This window comes from Aptenodytes forsteri, unplaced genomic scaffold (genome assembly GCF_000699145.1).
Source record: "Aptenodytes forsteri isolate BGI_AS27 unplaced genomic scaffold, ASM69914v1 Scaffold112, whole genome shotgun sequence".
Lineage (NCBI taxonomy): Eukaryota > Metazoa > Chordata > Aves > Sphenisciformes > Spheniscidae > Aptenodytes > Aptenodytes forsteri.
The window spans coordinates 952,422-966,326 of NW_008794883.1; the positions used below are offsets into that span (position 1 = coordinate 952,422).

General features: G+C 35.9%; 1 protein-coding gene across 5 annotated transcripts in view; it reads right to left on the reverse strand.

Annotated features, from left to right (window-relative positions):
• The window catches only part of NEDD4L (neural precursor cell expressed, developmentally down-regulated 4-like, E3 ubiquitin protein ligase), a 168,033-nt gene that overhangs the window by 12,650 nt on the left and 141,478 nt on the right, over positions 1–13,905 (reverse strand). For 3 of the 5 annotated variants that reach the window (XM_009274734.2, XM_009274735.2, XM_009274733.2), the window contains 6 exons: positions 13,200–13,265; positions 11,589–11,818; positions 9,763–9,884; positions 8,823–8,893; positions 6,711–6,806; positions 51–2,087 (listed from right to left, as the gene is read on the reverse strand). In XM_009274734.2, the coding sequence (XP_009273009.1) occupies positions 1,905–2,087; positions 6,711–6,806; positions 8,823–8,893; positions 9,763–9,884; positions 11,589–11,818; positions 13,200–13,265 (768 nt within the window). In that variant the 3' untranslated portion in view covers positions 51–1,904. Of the gene's footprint in view, positions 1–50; positions 2,088–6,710; positions 6,807–8,822; positions 8,894–9,762; positions 9,885–11,588; positions 11,819–13,199; positions 13,266–13,905 lie in introns of those variants that run through there. The other 2 variants (XM_009274737.1, XM_009274736.1) reach the window with 1 other exon arrangement.

Here is a 13,905-nt window from a genome sequence, read left to right on the forward strand (position 1 = left end):
GCTTCAATGCTAACCACCTACAGCATAAATACCTCACAGGTTCTAGAATAATGCTTTAGAAATCCAATTCCTTTCCTACTGAAGCACGTTTCATTACTAATTTGCATGAATATAGCAATTACAAGGCTTTCTCCCCTTTGAAGAGGCACTGATTAAAAATGCAGCAAGTATAAATGAATTTATTATTTTACACACTGGTAGGCAGGGAAACAGAGGAAGCTTAAAGTTAAACCTAAACAGCCCGTTTAGATTTGGCCAATTTTTGATAGCAACGCTGGTACTGACATCATAGATCTGGTCTGTGTAGCTAGCAGAGAAGGGTAACAGGATGATGGCCACGCTGGAGAGCACTTTCTGTCTCATTTTAACTTAGGTGCTTTGAGCCACACTTTGGAGAAGCACGTTTCCTATGTGGGCATTTTGGGAAAACCAAGCAGTTAATTTAATTTTCTCTATTTTTGTTCTTATATTGGCCAATGGTACGTAAACTGAATTTTCAAAGAAGGCATTTACAGCATTAGATACTGTTCATCTGACGGTTACTAGAAAATTCCTAGTGTGATTTTCTCATAATGCTTAAAGAAATAACATTGATTTTTAATTAGCAGCTATTTAGTCAGTTTATCTATTTTCCTTCATTTCTGCAATAAGCATTACATAATAAAATAATGCAAACAAAACACCAGATTTTCTATTAGACAATGATTCTTCATTATCTACATGATATCCCATAAGCACTACATATGCATGAGAAAGCATCATTTGGGTGTATTGTTAAGACACAGAGACAAAAATAAAATTACATTTGTGACTATGCTTGCAATTTGGTGGTTTGGTTGGGGTGGTTTTTTTTTGTGGTTGTTTTTTTTTTTAAGTATAACAACTAGAATAGTTCTATCATAATGGAATTCTGGGGGAAAATGTTTGAAAAATTTTAAGTTGCATTAATCATTTCCAAATCAGAGCACACAAGTATTGACGCTAAAGTTATAAAAATACTGTGACTAGCCATGAAAGAATTACCTAGATGTAAACCTAACTCAGTTCTGAATTTTGGCCCACACATTTTACAAAGAGCTTTTCATTTCTGCACTGTACTGAGGTGATGGAGATAAAAAAAAGTTTATGATGTCTAATATTTTCTATCTGAAAACTGAAAAAAAAAAAAGATATACCTAAAAAATTAGAGCTGACAGTGCAAAGTCACACACAAAGTAACAAAAAAAACATCATAAAAGCAGAAATTTTGTATTGTTCCACCATTACAGCCAAATCACTGTAACACAACATTGCAAATGAGATTAACAAACAAGTACAAAGTTCTCCTCTTAGAGGAATGCTTAAATGTTTAGAGTTCCTGAGTTCTTCCTTGAATGAAAACCACAATGCCAAGCAAATATGAACTTGATAAATTGTACAGACATCCTATTTTCATTATTTTTTCTAGATCCAGTTTAGCACTCAGATCTGCACTCATTCTTGATTTGTATTCTGCGACCTAGCAGTTCATCAGGAAAAACTGTAAGTCCTAGGGTGGAAATTCATCACTACTTTGGAGATCTACAAAGCACAGCTAGTTACCCTAGGCACTTCGGCAATAGAGAGAAGCAGGCATGAAACTGGGCAAAAGTCGTATGCCTACTTTAACATGACAAGTATTGCATCCAAGAGGTGCCACTTCTTTTCATTGAGTAATTTAGATGCAGATGTCTGTCATTCAGAGCAATCCCATCCCTTCTTGAATGTTCCTCATGCCTACCCATCAAGAAAATAGTTTCCTATTACATCACGGACTCCCCTGATAAATGGAATTCATAGAACAGTAAAGGTTAAAATTCAAACTTTCTAAGGATTAGGGTATAAACAAACTATGTTAACAATAAGATTTTCTTTTAAAAGGATCTCTAATGATCTATTGTAGTACAAATGACAGTAATTGCAGTAGGGTAATTCCAAGACAAGTGCAACTGTGCTTTCTTACACTCAGGATAAATTCCGTAAATGTATACATACTCAATATATTCCCTTTTGTTTTCATTTGTTACCATGATTTCTGACCCATTTGGCTTCAGGTCGACTTGATATGTCTGTATTTCAAAAGAAAAAAAACAAAACACAACATGACATTATTTCAGGACACATTTCTCACAAAATCCACTCTCCTTGAGCAGCATTTTACAAGTAGTATCAGAAAATTATTATGCCATAATAGCTAATGAGACATCAAAGCATTCCACATTTAAAGATGGCATCATTAGGAATAAATTATTATATGATCACTTATAAGAATGAATTCTTGTCATTAGCAAGTGAGCAAACCATTCAAAAGCAAACATTTAGTCCAGAACAGCAGGTTCATTTGGGTAAAGAAAACATACATTCCATTTTAATAAGGGTAGAGAAATGCCTTCTAATTTTTCAAAATGCTTGCAAAAAAAGGATTACTTAAAATCCACAGAGAAACTGTTTCATAAAAAAGCCGAAAAGTAGAAAAACAGATTACAGAAATGGTTAAGCACAAATTTGCTAAGGGTTTTTAGTCCAGAACAGCAGGTTCATTTGGGTAAAGAAAACATACATTCCATTTTAATAAGGGTAGAGAAATGCCTTCTAATTTTTCAAAATGCTTGCAAAAAAAGGATTACTTAAAATCCACAGAGAAACTGTTTCATAAAAAAGCCGAAAAGTAGAAAAACAGATTACAGAAATGGTTAAGCACAAATTTGCTAAGGGTGGTGTCACCGTGGAGTATAAGATTGAAAAAAAACAAATTCATTACAGTTCACAAGAAACTACAGCAAGTCCAAATAATGTATTTATTTCTGAAGAAAGTGATTTATGAGTAGGAATTCACAGAATTAATGCTTGGTAGGTACCAGGAAAGCTAGAAGTTGGTAGCTTTTATCAGTTAGTGCCCACACAAAATTGTTACCACACTATGCTCCATAGCTGCAGCTCTGAAGAAGCATTTTTCTGGCTGCAGATCCTGGTGTTTACATACAGCATAGGCACAAGACTGGATTAATTTCTTGTAAAGCATGCGTGCTTGGGGTAGGAGAGAAGGAAAGTCAAGTACTTTGTTGCTTGTAAGTCGTCACTCTGTTCCAGTCAACTTGTTCCATCACGTCAAAACCATGGTTCCAGTGGAAGCAACCAAGACGTGACTCTCTGCACCCACATTCAACCAAGCCTATTTTTAAAGCTGTTACTAATCTTTAATAATTAGATCAGATGTTGTGGTTGAGTAACAGTAAGACAGTAAATTCATTAGCTAATAAATGGAGCTGTAAAAGGAGAAGACTGGAAAGCTCTTTTCAGGACTGGATTAACACTGAATGCCTCAAGAAGGAGAAAAACAGTACAATAGGTCTGTTTGAATAAATATACCTATTACTGTATTGGAAAAAAAAGATGACTATACTATTAAGGAGAAGTAATTAATAGGGAACCTACACACCTCTGAAACAGTAGTTTATTTGTTCCATAAAGACTGGGGAAGACAGTCCAGAACTAATAAGGAAAAGGTCTGCTATACTGTCAAAGTTGAATAGGATAAAGTTATGAAGATCACAGACATGATGGCACAAACAGAAGGCTTTTTGGTGCTTGTTTCTTCCTGCCCACCAGAAGATACAGTGGTTTTGGGAAATAGTATTTCAGAGCCATTAAGAACTTCAGAGGAATACAGACCTTCTCTTTCTCTGCTTTTTGAAGGTAGCTCTCCATCCTTTACACGTTGAAAATACCTACTTTGTATTTCTTACTGACTTGTGAGAACTACCGAAACTGTATTTTTGATTATTAAGTAAGGAAGGGTAATAAGAAGATAAGATTTATTAGAGGTTGCTTGTTTTCCTCTAACTCCAGGAAAGGTTTTGGTGATAAATGAAGTATAAATAAATATAGAAGCTTATAGCAATGCAAACATCGCCCTCTTATGTACACAATGTCCTTGTGGAAGCAGTATCATCTCCTACACAGGTTCCCAAGGGCACTTTATCATAAAGTTTCAGCAGTTTAGCAGTAGATGAGGCGAAACAAGTGCCAAAGTGAGTTAGGGTCCCTTGACTTCTAGTAGTCCCCACAGCGCTGGCAATGGCCAGTGGTACATGCAGAAAAAGCCAATGTAGTCAGTATTTGCCATAACTGCTGCATTGCTGGAAAGCATCCTATACGCATTTGGACTGGTAAGATGTTTCAATCTCTAGCTAGATAAATTCCTCCTCACTATAGCATATCCTGTCCTTGTCCTACTGAGCTTATTCAGGTTTTTCTTCGATAAAATTTGTCCCGGCAATTTTGCATCTCACCAGCAGTATGATGGAAACAATATTATTGTATCTACTACTATTGGCATTTGTCTGTAACTCGGTGAGCTTAAATCTAAGTTGAAACAGAAGTTAGCCAAGAGAACTTCAAATTCATTCATCACTACTGCTGTAGAGCTAGCCAAAACTGCCTTTTCCCTCTGAGATACAGGAAGACTGTGATATCAGCTCAACACCTGGAATTTACATTACGATAATTAGAACAAGAACTGTTATTTCTGTTAATAAACTGGGCACTAAATGAGCACATGAAGCTGGTTACTCATTAGGGGTCCCTCCAACTTGAGCCAAGGCATACTCGGAGTGCAGAACCGTAACACCTGCATGGCTGCAGCATCATCCTGTGGATTCCTACATCAATAAAGACGTAAATCTCTAAAACTATAAATACCTGCCATATTATGAAGAAAAACTCTGGGGGTAAGAAGAGGAGTAGAAATTTCAAGAACAGCAAGACAGATGTTTTTGATGTCTTTATTCCACTCCCCCCCCCAATATATTTTCTTTAAAGAGGATAAAGCCTGCCTCATGTACTCGTACAATTATATCAAGAGAACTTCCCAAAACCCCACACACATACTGTAAGAACATGATAAAATGTTATGTTCAAGACAAAAGAAATCATAAATGCCATTCATTACTTTGTACCCATGATATACAGAAACAACACAGGGAGTGATTTAATAAAAAGATAAACGAAGAAATGAACCAGTGAGCCTCAAGCTGCAGCTATTTCTAACACCAGTTTGAAAAGTTTCCCTGAGAGCATAAACACTCCCAGACAGTCTGCAACTTTTTTTAATTATGCGCCACACTTTAGCAGTGATCCGCTTCTTGCCTATACAGTGCTGACCTGCTGAAGAATGGCATCTAAAAGATTAATCTCTTCTGGAATCAGATGCATCTATTGTAAATTAAACAAAAATCAATCTTGCTGACAATGCCAGAATTAGCTATTTGAGGTATTAAAGAGTTAGGAGAAGAACAGAAAGTATCTCCAAGTAAGTTGATTCATGTTTTGAGTCAGAGAACAAACTTCTGCCAGCAGAAGTGTAAGCTGGCAGTGAAAGGCTATCAATAAGTTGAAGCTAACTCGTTACAGAACAGAAGAGAATGAAAATTACCAATAAACAACCCAGTGTATTACAAAAACTTTTCATCCTGTGGCTTTAATGTTCTCCCTAATTTTCCATGTAACTGATAAACTTATGTTGCTTTAGGAAAGAAGTAATAAGCACTGAGAAGTGGATCAGAATGTTCTTGACAGTACATTGTGTGCATATGTTTTGAAATTTTGAAGTCAGCTTTTAAAAAAGGCACTGTGGTCCACAATACCAGTGGTACCTGGAGCCAAGATATCTAGGTCTAAGAGTTCAATGAAGTGAAGACACTAAAAAAGGGCATAAAAGCCTATAAGCAAATTAATTTAAGAGACACAGGTAGGTATTATTAAGTCCCAATATTGTACAAAATCAGTATGTTTTAGTCCTTACTTGTGTGCGTGCATTACAAAATGGTTCAGGCTCCACAGCTTGTAAATAAATTAAAAAAACCCCCAATCATGGTAGGCAAGTAAGTTCCAAGCTCATGTAAGTAAACTCATGATTTATTTGCCTTCAAGTCCTCAAATTAAATGTAACACATATACTTATATACAAGACATTTATCTGTACCCAAGTTATTTCCACCCAGAAACTGATACAGATCTCTGAAGTTTGTTTTAATAGGATTCTCTGGACTGTAAATCCAAGACAAACTGTACCATAAGCTGTTCTTACAGCTTCTTCTGACAAAATGAGTTATGACTTAGTGGCTAATGAATGATATTCCCACCTACTCACTTCTCAATTGTTAAACATGTATCTAACATTTTTCATTTGTAACGGGGAAAGTTATCCACAGATTGTGAACCTTTTTTAAATAGGCATGCTTGCTTTTGTTGTATCATCTGCTTGCATTATATAAAAGACACTATAAACAAAGCACTTCACTGATTATAATTCTACCACTTTGTCCTTTGAGAACATCTTCAACCTATAAAATCCCAAACAGTCCCAAGCTGAGACTATTTTCTAAGATGGACTGTGTAACACCTTTACTACTCATCTTAGCAAGTATTTTACTCAGCTTCAAGTACTGCTTTTCACGAAGATGTCATATTGCTCACTGACAAGAACATCATTTCCTTCTTTGGCATCCCCAGTCTTAGCCAGTTCAGGAAGAAAGAGAAGTTAATATTCATAGCCTGCCTATACTGATCATTAACATTCAACAGTCCTGATCAAGTTCACAACCATGAGACAGTGCTCAGTATTTAATTACTTTTTGGTGATAACCAATAATAAGATGGAAATACGGACTTTTGGGATAACATTTACATACCTGTCCAAAGTTTTCCTCATCTATGCAAAACATGAGATCCAGCTCTGTAGGGTCATTTTCTAGGATCCACTTCAAAGAGTTGTAGTATTCGCTATCCTACAGCGGATTATAATTAAACGAAGTTTGAAAATGTGAACATTAAATGTAGAGTTTAACTTCAAATTGAACAAATAAAAACATCTAAAACTAGAACTCCAAAGGGACTGGAAAGATCAGAACTCATTTATTTGCACAGCTACTGTAAAGCAGGGTAAGGTGGATTACTTTATTCATATGCATTTTTCTTAGATGCTATATTTTTAGATTCATGTAACTTTTCTTAATTGACTTGTAATTGCATTATTATACAACACAATAAATTGGCTCTACATATCTATTTGGTAAATATGTATATAGTGCTGTGAAATAATTGGTTAGAAAATGTCTTCTTGATAAAACTGTACATTCTTTTCAACACAATTTATATACCACTTCATTACATCGATAATATATTATACAATAACTGATTGCATTGCTATTATTAAAAGCCTTGAAGTTTGCTGAATAAAAGACCCCTCTAATTTCCTGAAAGGGTTGTATCTTCATCATGTATTAGGTTCATAATTGAAGACTGACCCAAGAAAAAAAGAAGGAAAAAAAGTCTGTATAGCTATCACTAAATATTTCCAAGCAAGAGAGCCAAAAACATTAATTTCAAAATAAAGTTAAAACATTATTTACTCATGTATGCTTCAAGAGAAGAATGACCTGCCAAAATTTGGTGACTATGAGATAGTGGGAGCTAGAGGAGAGATTAAGCACTTGAACCAGCATTTGTGTCAGTAACTGAAAGTCTGTAAAACTCTAAAACATCAAAAAGAGTAAACTGCGTTTTATTCTTCTCATACTGAGTATACTTTTGACAAGACCAAGAACAGCTATTGTAGAGCTAAGAATAAGAGGAAAAGGTTTCCCAACTACTTGTAGGAACACAAGAGCCTGAACTTCCTTTTAAGAACCTTCTGGGTATGCATCTCATGAGCTTGGGTTTAAGCTTGTACTTGAGCTCAAGCCATCTCATCGACTGTAATTTTGCCTCTGTGCTGGGCTTGGGAGTCAACTGACGTTGCTGTTGAAGACAGTCTTAGGAAAGTGCAGGATGTGAGTAGCCAGGCTCACAACCAAGTCCTACAAAGGCAACCTGGAGCAGTCTTATCCAGATAAACTATTCTGTATAATGGGTAACAGAGGAAGACGTTAGAAAGGGGAAAAGTAACAGCTCCAAGGTTCTCCAAAATCCATAGCAGTGGAAAAACTGGACAGACCTCAAAAGGTTAAAAAGACAAAACCAAATATCATCCTGCTAACTTAATGGAAACCATTTGTATTTAGCTATTGTACATATCTGAAATGTACTGTGTTTCACTACTGGTACACTACACATCTAGAACGGGCATCTGCGGGATCCTATTTAATGTTGTCCTTCATTTTACAATACCAAGCTAGAGATTACTAACTTGTAAAACAATTTGTTTTTCTCCCAAGGAGTGCCAAACACAAAAGTACTTGGTTGCAATTAACGTTGAAGGTGTCAAAGTAGAGGTGCGGGGAACAAAACCAAAACGGATATAAGGGCATAAGTTGTGCTGCATCCATTAAGTATATTTTGGACAGAACTGTCTATCATTTGACAACCCTTTCTCCTTCCAGCACTGTGGGCAACGTCCCATGTTTCCAGGTCAGAACTAAGCCCTTGCATTCCCCTCTTCCTGCTCCACAGCATGACAAGAAAGCTGTAGGGCTTGGTGGTACTCCTTGTAACAGCGAGAAAGCTGACGCAGTGGAAAATCTGAAACTATAATTAGACATCTTATGTTGCGTTTCTTACTGGCTTACTCATGTCTCTTCCCTTCTCCCTCTCATCACTGTTAGTGCATTGGTACTAAAACAGCTGTCCTAGCAGGGAAAATTTGTTTTATTAAAAAAGTACATACATATGTTTCTAAAGTTATTGCAACTATGACCTTATGTTTTCCACCATGCAGTTTACTGGAATTGTCAGCTCTTATAAATTTCCCCAGAGGAAAAAAACATGTAATTGCTAATGCTGATACAGCTTAAATGTTATCTTACCACTGACTCCATGTCTTTCAGAGTTATTGGTTTTCCCAGCATCATCTTGTAAAAAGGTCTGATGAAGAAGCCTAAAAGAGAGGGAAGAGTGTTACCTCCACTGTTCTGCATTTTCACCTTATGTAAAGATATGACTGCTCAAGGATAATACACCATGATATTTCCTAGTGTGCCAGCAAGAAAGAAACCTCCTGAAAGTAACAGTGCTGTAACTGCTCGAGTTAACACAGCAGGCTCATTTTTTTAGTGAGACACAGAAAGTCCAATTTTTCAATTACAAGAATTATGACATTAATTACCATATGCCATTAAACACCATAACATTAATGGTAGAGAGACACAGAAGCTGGGGAATTGAGCTCAAGGTACCCTAATCCATTTAAAATTGCCATTCTTCTCTCAAAGGAGATGCTAGAAAAACAGGACGGTGAGCTTCCTCTTCTAATGTGCTGCGCTATTGCTAAATAAAATGTAGTCAGTTTATAATGTTTGCTTGCTTGCTTATTGTGGGATTTCAAAGTTTGACAGAAATCATATTTTCTCATTAAATCATTCAGTAATAATTTTACAGATCAAAATGCTGCAATTGACACCCACACAACTGCTTTGGCTGCAGGTTTGCATGGAAATGGCCGATATAAATTTAGTGATTTTCCTTTAGGGACAGTGATTATTTAGCAATGCTGATGCTGCAGTTCTAACACCAGTGGAGAAAGGAGCAAAACTTTATATGAAACGTATTTGTTGAGTAAGACACTATAATTTTTGAATCACCATTCACATCAGGAATGCAATTTCCAACAGTTCCAGTTCCATTACTTTCTCTCAGACTTTGTCTCCAGAACTACTACACTCCAAAGCATATGAATTATTGAAGTGATTTATTTCATTTAATAAAAATCCAGTAACAGTAGCATAGCCATACAGTGTAATAACTCACCATCCAATAGCTTCCCATGATATACTGCCAGACCAGCAACCCGACCAATAAATGTGAAATACGACAGATGATCTTCGTTACAAAGACCTGAATTAGGATTAATCTGAAGTGTATAGTTGTCCCTTTTTTGGGGAAAGAAAAAAAATAAATCTAAATAACCAAGTCTTTAAATAACCAGATATTCAGATATGTTAATAAATAATTTGAGCTTAGGGCCATTTCCTGTTAATTTTTGCTAGAGTGTAACAATGTAATTTATCCATGTGTTCCTCAATAGAAGTATCTGACAGCTTGTGGGTAGGCTGACCTAATCAAAACTGTCTTGCTACGACCATAATGATTATTTGACAAAGGTAACTAAAACTCCTGCTTGTGGGGTAACAGGATTCCACCTGTAGCAAGTGTAAGAGGGCTGTGCTAACTTCTTCAAAGGATAAAAGCCTGGCATCATTGAAAACAGTAGAATTTTGCCATCAGCTTCAGTGGAATGAGAATTTCAGCTAAGCTCTCTCTTCTGCTTTCTGCTGGGCTAGATTATTCACTCTTTCCAGCCAAATTTCAGGGCTTAAAATTTTAGGGTTCTCTTTTGCAGTAGTTGCTTTTAGTTCTTGAAATATCTGAAGGTACTGAAGAGGAATTAAGTATAGGCCCATGGTCCAACCGTACTAGGATAAAGAACGTTTTCTTACTAGCATCTTAAACTGCACTTACTAGAGACCATCTCTGAAATAAGCTTAACCCCTAGGATATTGGAAAAAGCCGTCAAAGAACTAAGATCTTTTAACTGGGTAACAAAGCATTGAGACTCGTGTGAAAGTGTGTGTCACAATAAGACATTAGTGTAAAAGCAGTATTTTTAATTTGCAGTTTATTCTTAATCTGTGAAGAAAGATAGAGGGGTTTTAAGGAATTTTTTTTCTTATATCTTAAAATAACTAGTTAGATTTCTGAACCTAAAATGAAGTAACATTATATTTAAAATATCTACAGTGACCTATATCCCATAAGTGGAAATATTTCAAAACAAAGGTTTATCCAGTGAACTCTATTAACACACAGGCATTCTGCGCTAGTCAACGTTGTTTAAGTTGTGTTTCCCTTCAACAGTAGAACGTGTCTTTTCTGAGACACAAATGTGAGAAAACTCTCATTATGCAGTCTTTGTTCATCTACTTTACAATCTATTCAACACTTATTAGAGAAAGGAGTGAGCTTGATATTGACATAAAAACATCAAAACTACTGTCTGCAATTAAGAAATCCATCCTCACTGTAGTACACAATGTGGAATTACAGCATATTAAAACAAATGTAATTTAAGCAAGAGACTTGCTCTCTCATTTACACTAATGGATTGCTCACAGGTTTTAAAATTGGACAAAAACAAATTTAAACTTATGTTAGGCCACTGCTGTGTAACTACTGAAATGTAAATGAGAAGCTGTTTTGTAAGCTAATTATAAAGGAGCACTATAATTCTGGACAGCAGGTGTTTTATGCTGTAATGGGAGGACATAAAAAGAATCTTTTGTCTGACCACTTCTTTCACTATTACTAGCCTCAAAAATTGCAGTTTTGCTCCAAGTAAGGCAACACTCAATATTGTCTTAATAATGAAAATGGTTTATGAGATTTCAATGACAATTTGAAAGGTTCTCTGAAAAGCAAGTAAGAAATGATAGTACAGAACGGAGAGATTTGACTGGTAAGAGTGCATACTGATGCACCATGAAGGATGATCTAACTACTTTCTAGTGTATCTTTGCCTCTTATGCAAAATTTCATGTATATCCCTTATGAATGGAAATATTTTAATGAACACTTACGTTGCTGAATATTCAAAGAGACCATAATAAGGGTTAAACATCTCCTTGGACAAGAGAAAAAACCATTCTCTGGCCACACCTCCATAGTCAAGTCCTTTTTCTGACTCAAATTCAATCCAAAGCCTGGCTTTTAGTACATCAGGTCTCTTCACAGACATGATTCTTCTGTAGGACTCCTCAAAAATATTATTTCTGTGTAGCTTCATCTCAAATCTGTTTGGTATATCAGCCTATGTGAAAGGAGATGATATTATACTTGTTAGTCTCAATAAATAAGCCTTCAGACAAATTAGCGACCAGTGGTAACAACTAAATGACAGATTAGACATCTGATGTATAAAGTTTCCCCTTATTTTTGTTTTCCAGTGCTCCCCAGGTCTACAGGTTCATAGCATATGGTGAACTAGGTAAGTTCCAGTACAGTGGTTCAGAGATTGCTATGATATTTGACAAAACAATGAAAACAACAAGAAAAGTAACAAACAAACAGAAAAACCCCTGAGAAAACAACTGATATTACTATGCTCTATTTTAAGGGCATTTTAGCTTAAAATGGTAACAAATGCACAAGATTTACGCAACTGCTTTACTCACATATCTGTAAAGGCCAGAACAGTTTCACAACAAGAACACCTACAGTACCATACACACAACAGAACTGAATTGCAAAGATAATAAACAAAAGAGAATTGGGCTGCCAAAATGTTTTAGAAGTTCTGTCTAAATAGGAGGGAGCTAACGCCCATTATGATTTAGCCCAGGGAGCTAGATTCAGAAAAGACAGAAGAGAATCGAGTTAAGAATTTGCAGAAAGAAGACTGGATGAACAGATAAACATGACTGTTACAGCCATGTATAGTTTTCCAGATAAAATTGACTTAAAACAACTGTTTCAGAAGGTTTGCTGTTTCCTGACAACTAAAGTGCTTATTGTGTGCAATCGCTGGTCAAACTCAGGGTGAAAATTCAATGAGCTATCAACAAACAGGTAAAGACATTTGCAAGTCCCTCTTCAAATTATAGTTGGTGTTGCCAAGGCTGTTTACTGTTAATTATGAGTCAATATCACATGCAAGCTAATACTGAATGCTCTCTTACGTTAAAGATGTTACTGAAAATACTTTTTTTCCACAGAACAAGAACTCTAGAAGCTTGTGCCAGATATAGCACAACTGTAGGCTCTGCTCTGCCAACTTGGTCCAGCTCTGCCCTTCAAAGTCCATTGTTGAAGATGAAGGAAAATACCAATCCTCAAGCCTATTTTCAACCTAAAGGCTTGTAAACTAACATACCAATTGGTCTCAGTTGCAATGGGAAACAGTGAATCATTGCTACTTCCCTGCTCGCTCATTACTTTGATTTTGCATTCATATAGAAAACTGTGAGTCTTAAAGATTTGTAAATGTTTTTGTTGAGAAATCAATAAAATTCAAACTTTTCTTCATTTTTTTGGTTCCTACGTAACCCTTTAGAAGTAGCACAATCAAGAAAAATTGGCAAGTATGTTATAGCAAGATACAACACCATGCTGTATCTATGCTTGGGGTAGTCTGTTGTTTCTCCCAGACATAGCATAATTGATTCCAACACAAAGCAGCTTTTTCTACTCACTGGTTTCTTTAACTTCTTCCGGAAATAGTCATATTTCTGTTTGAACTCCCTGGAATATGGAACTGCCTATCAGAGAGAGAATCATAAATACAGATTATTCCAGCTATTTAGCAGTTTGATATTCCAACATTATTTAAACAAAAAGAAATTTAAAGACATGCTCTCTACATATGTATGCCATAGGTCATCTAATAAAACCCACCATGCATGAAGTAGAGGAGCCAAAATTTTCCCATTTCTCTCTGTAATTTATTAAAAGGTATGAAAACTTTTGACCCAGTTCTTCTGTTTATCAACTACTTACCCTCATTTTTTTTCTCCTTTTAGGAACAGAAAAGAGGAAAAACAATTTTTAACACAGACAAAAAAACGTGGAATGTATTGCTGCCATCCATGTGTCTCATTAGGAAACAATGAGCATGCTGCCATATGATACTGAATTTTAAAAAAAAATAGTGCTACTATGAAATACGGATTTGCACAGCTGAAAGAGCTAAGCATTGTTAGGTGCTACGCAAAAGACACAAAATCCAAAGAATTTTGAAAATGAACCTAAGAACAAGTTAAGGGGCTCCAGTAAAGCTATGACATTAACAACAAGCACTGTTTGCCCTCCAAAAAGTGCAGGACACCTTGTATACCTACACAGCAGGGTCAACTAGGCAGGGGAATGTCCATGGCTAGAAATTATCTTTTCAACCCAATG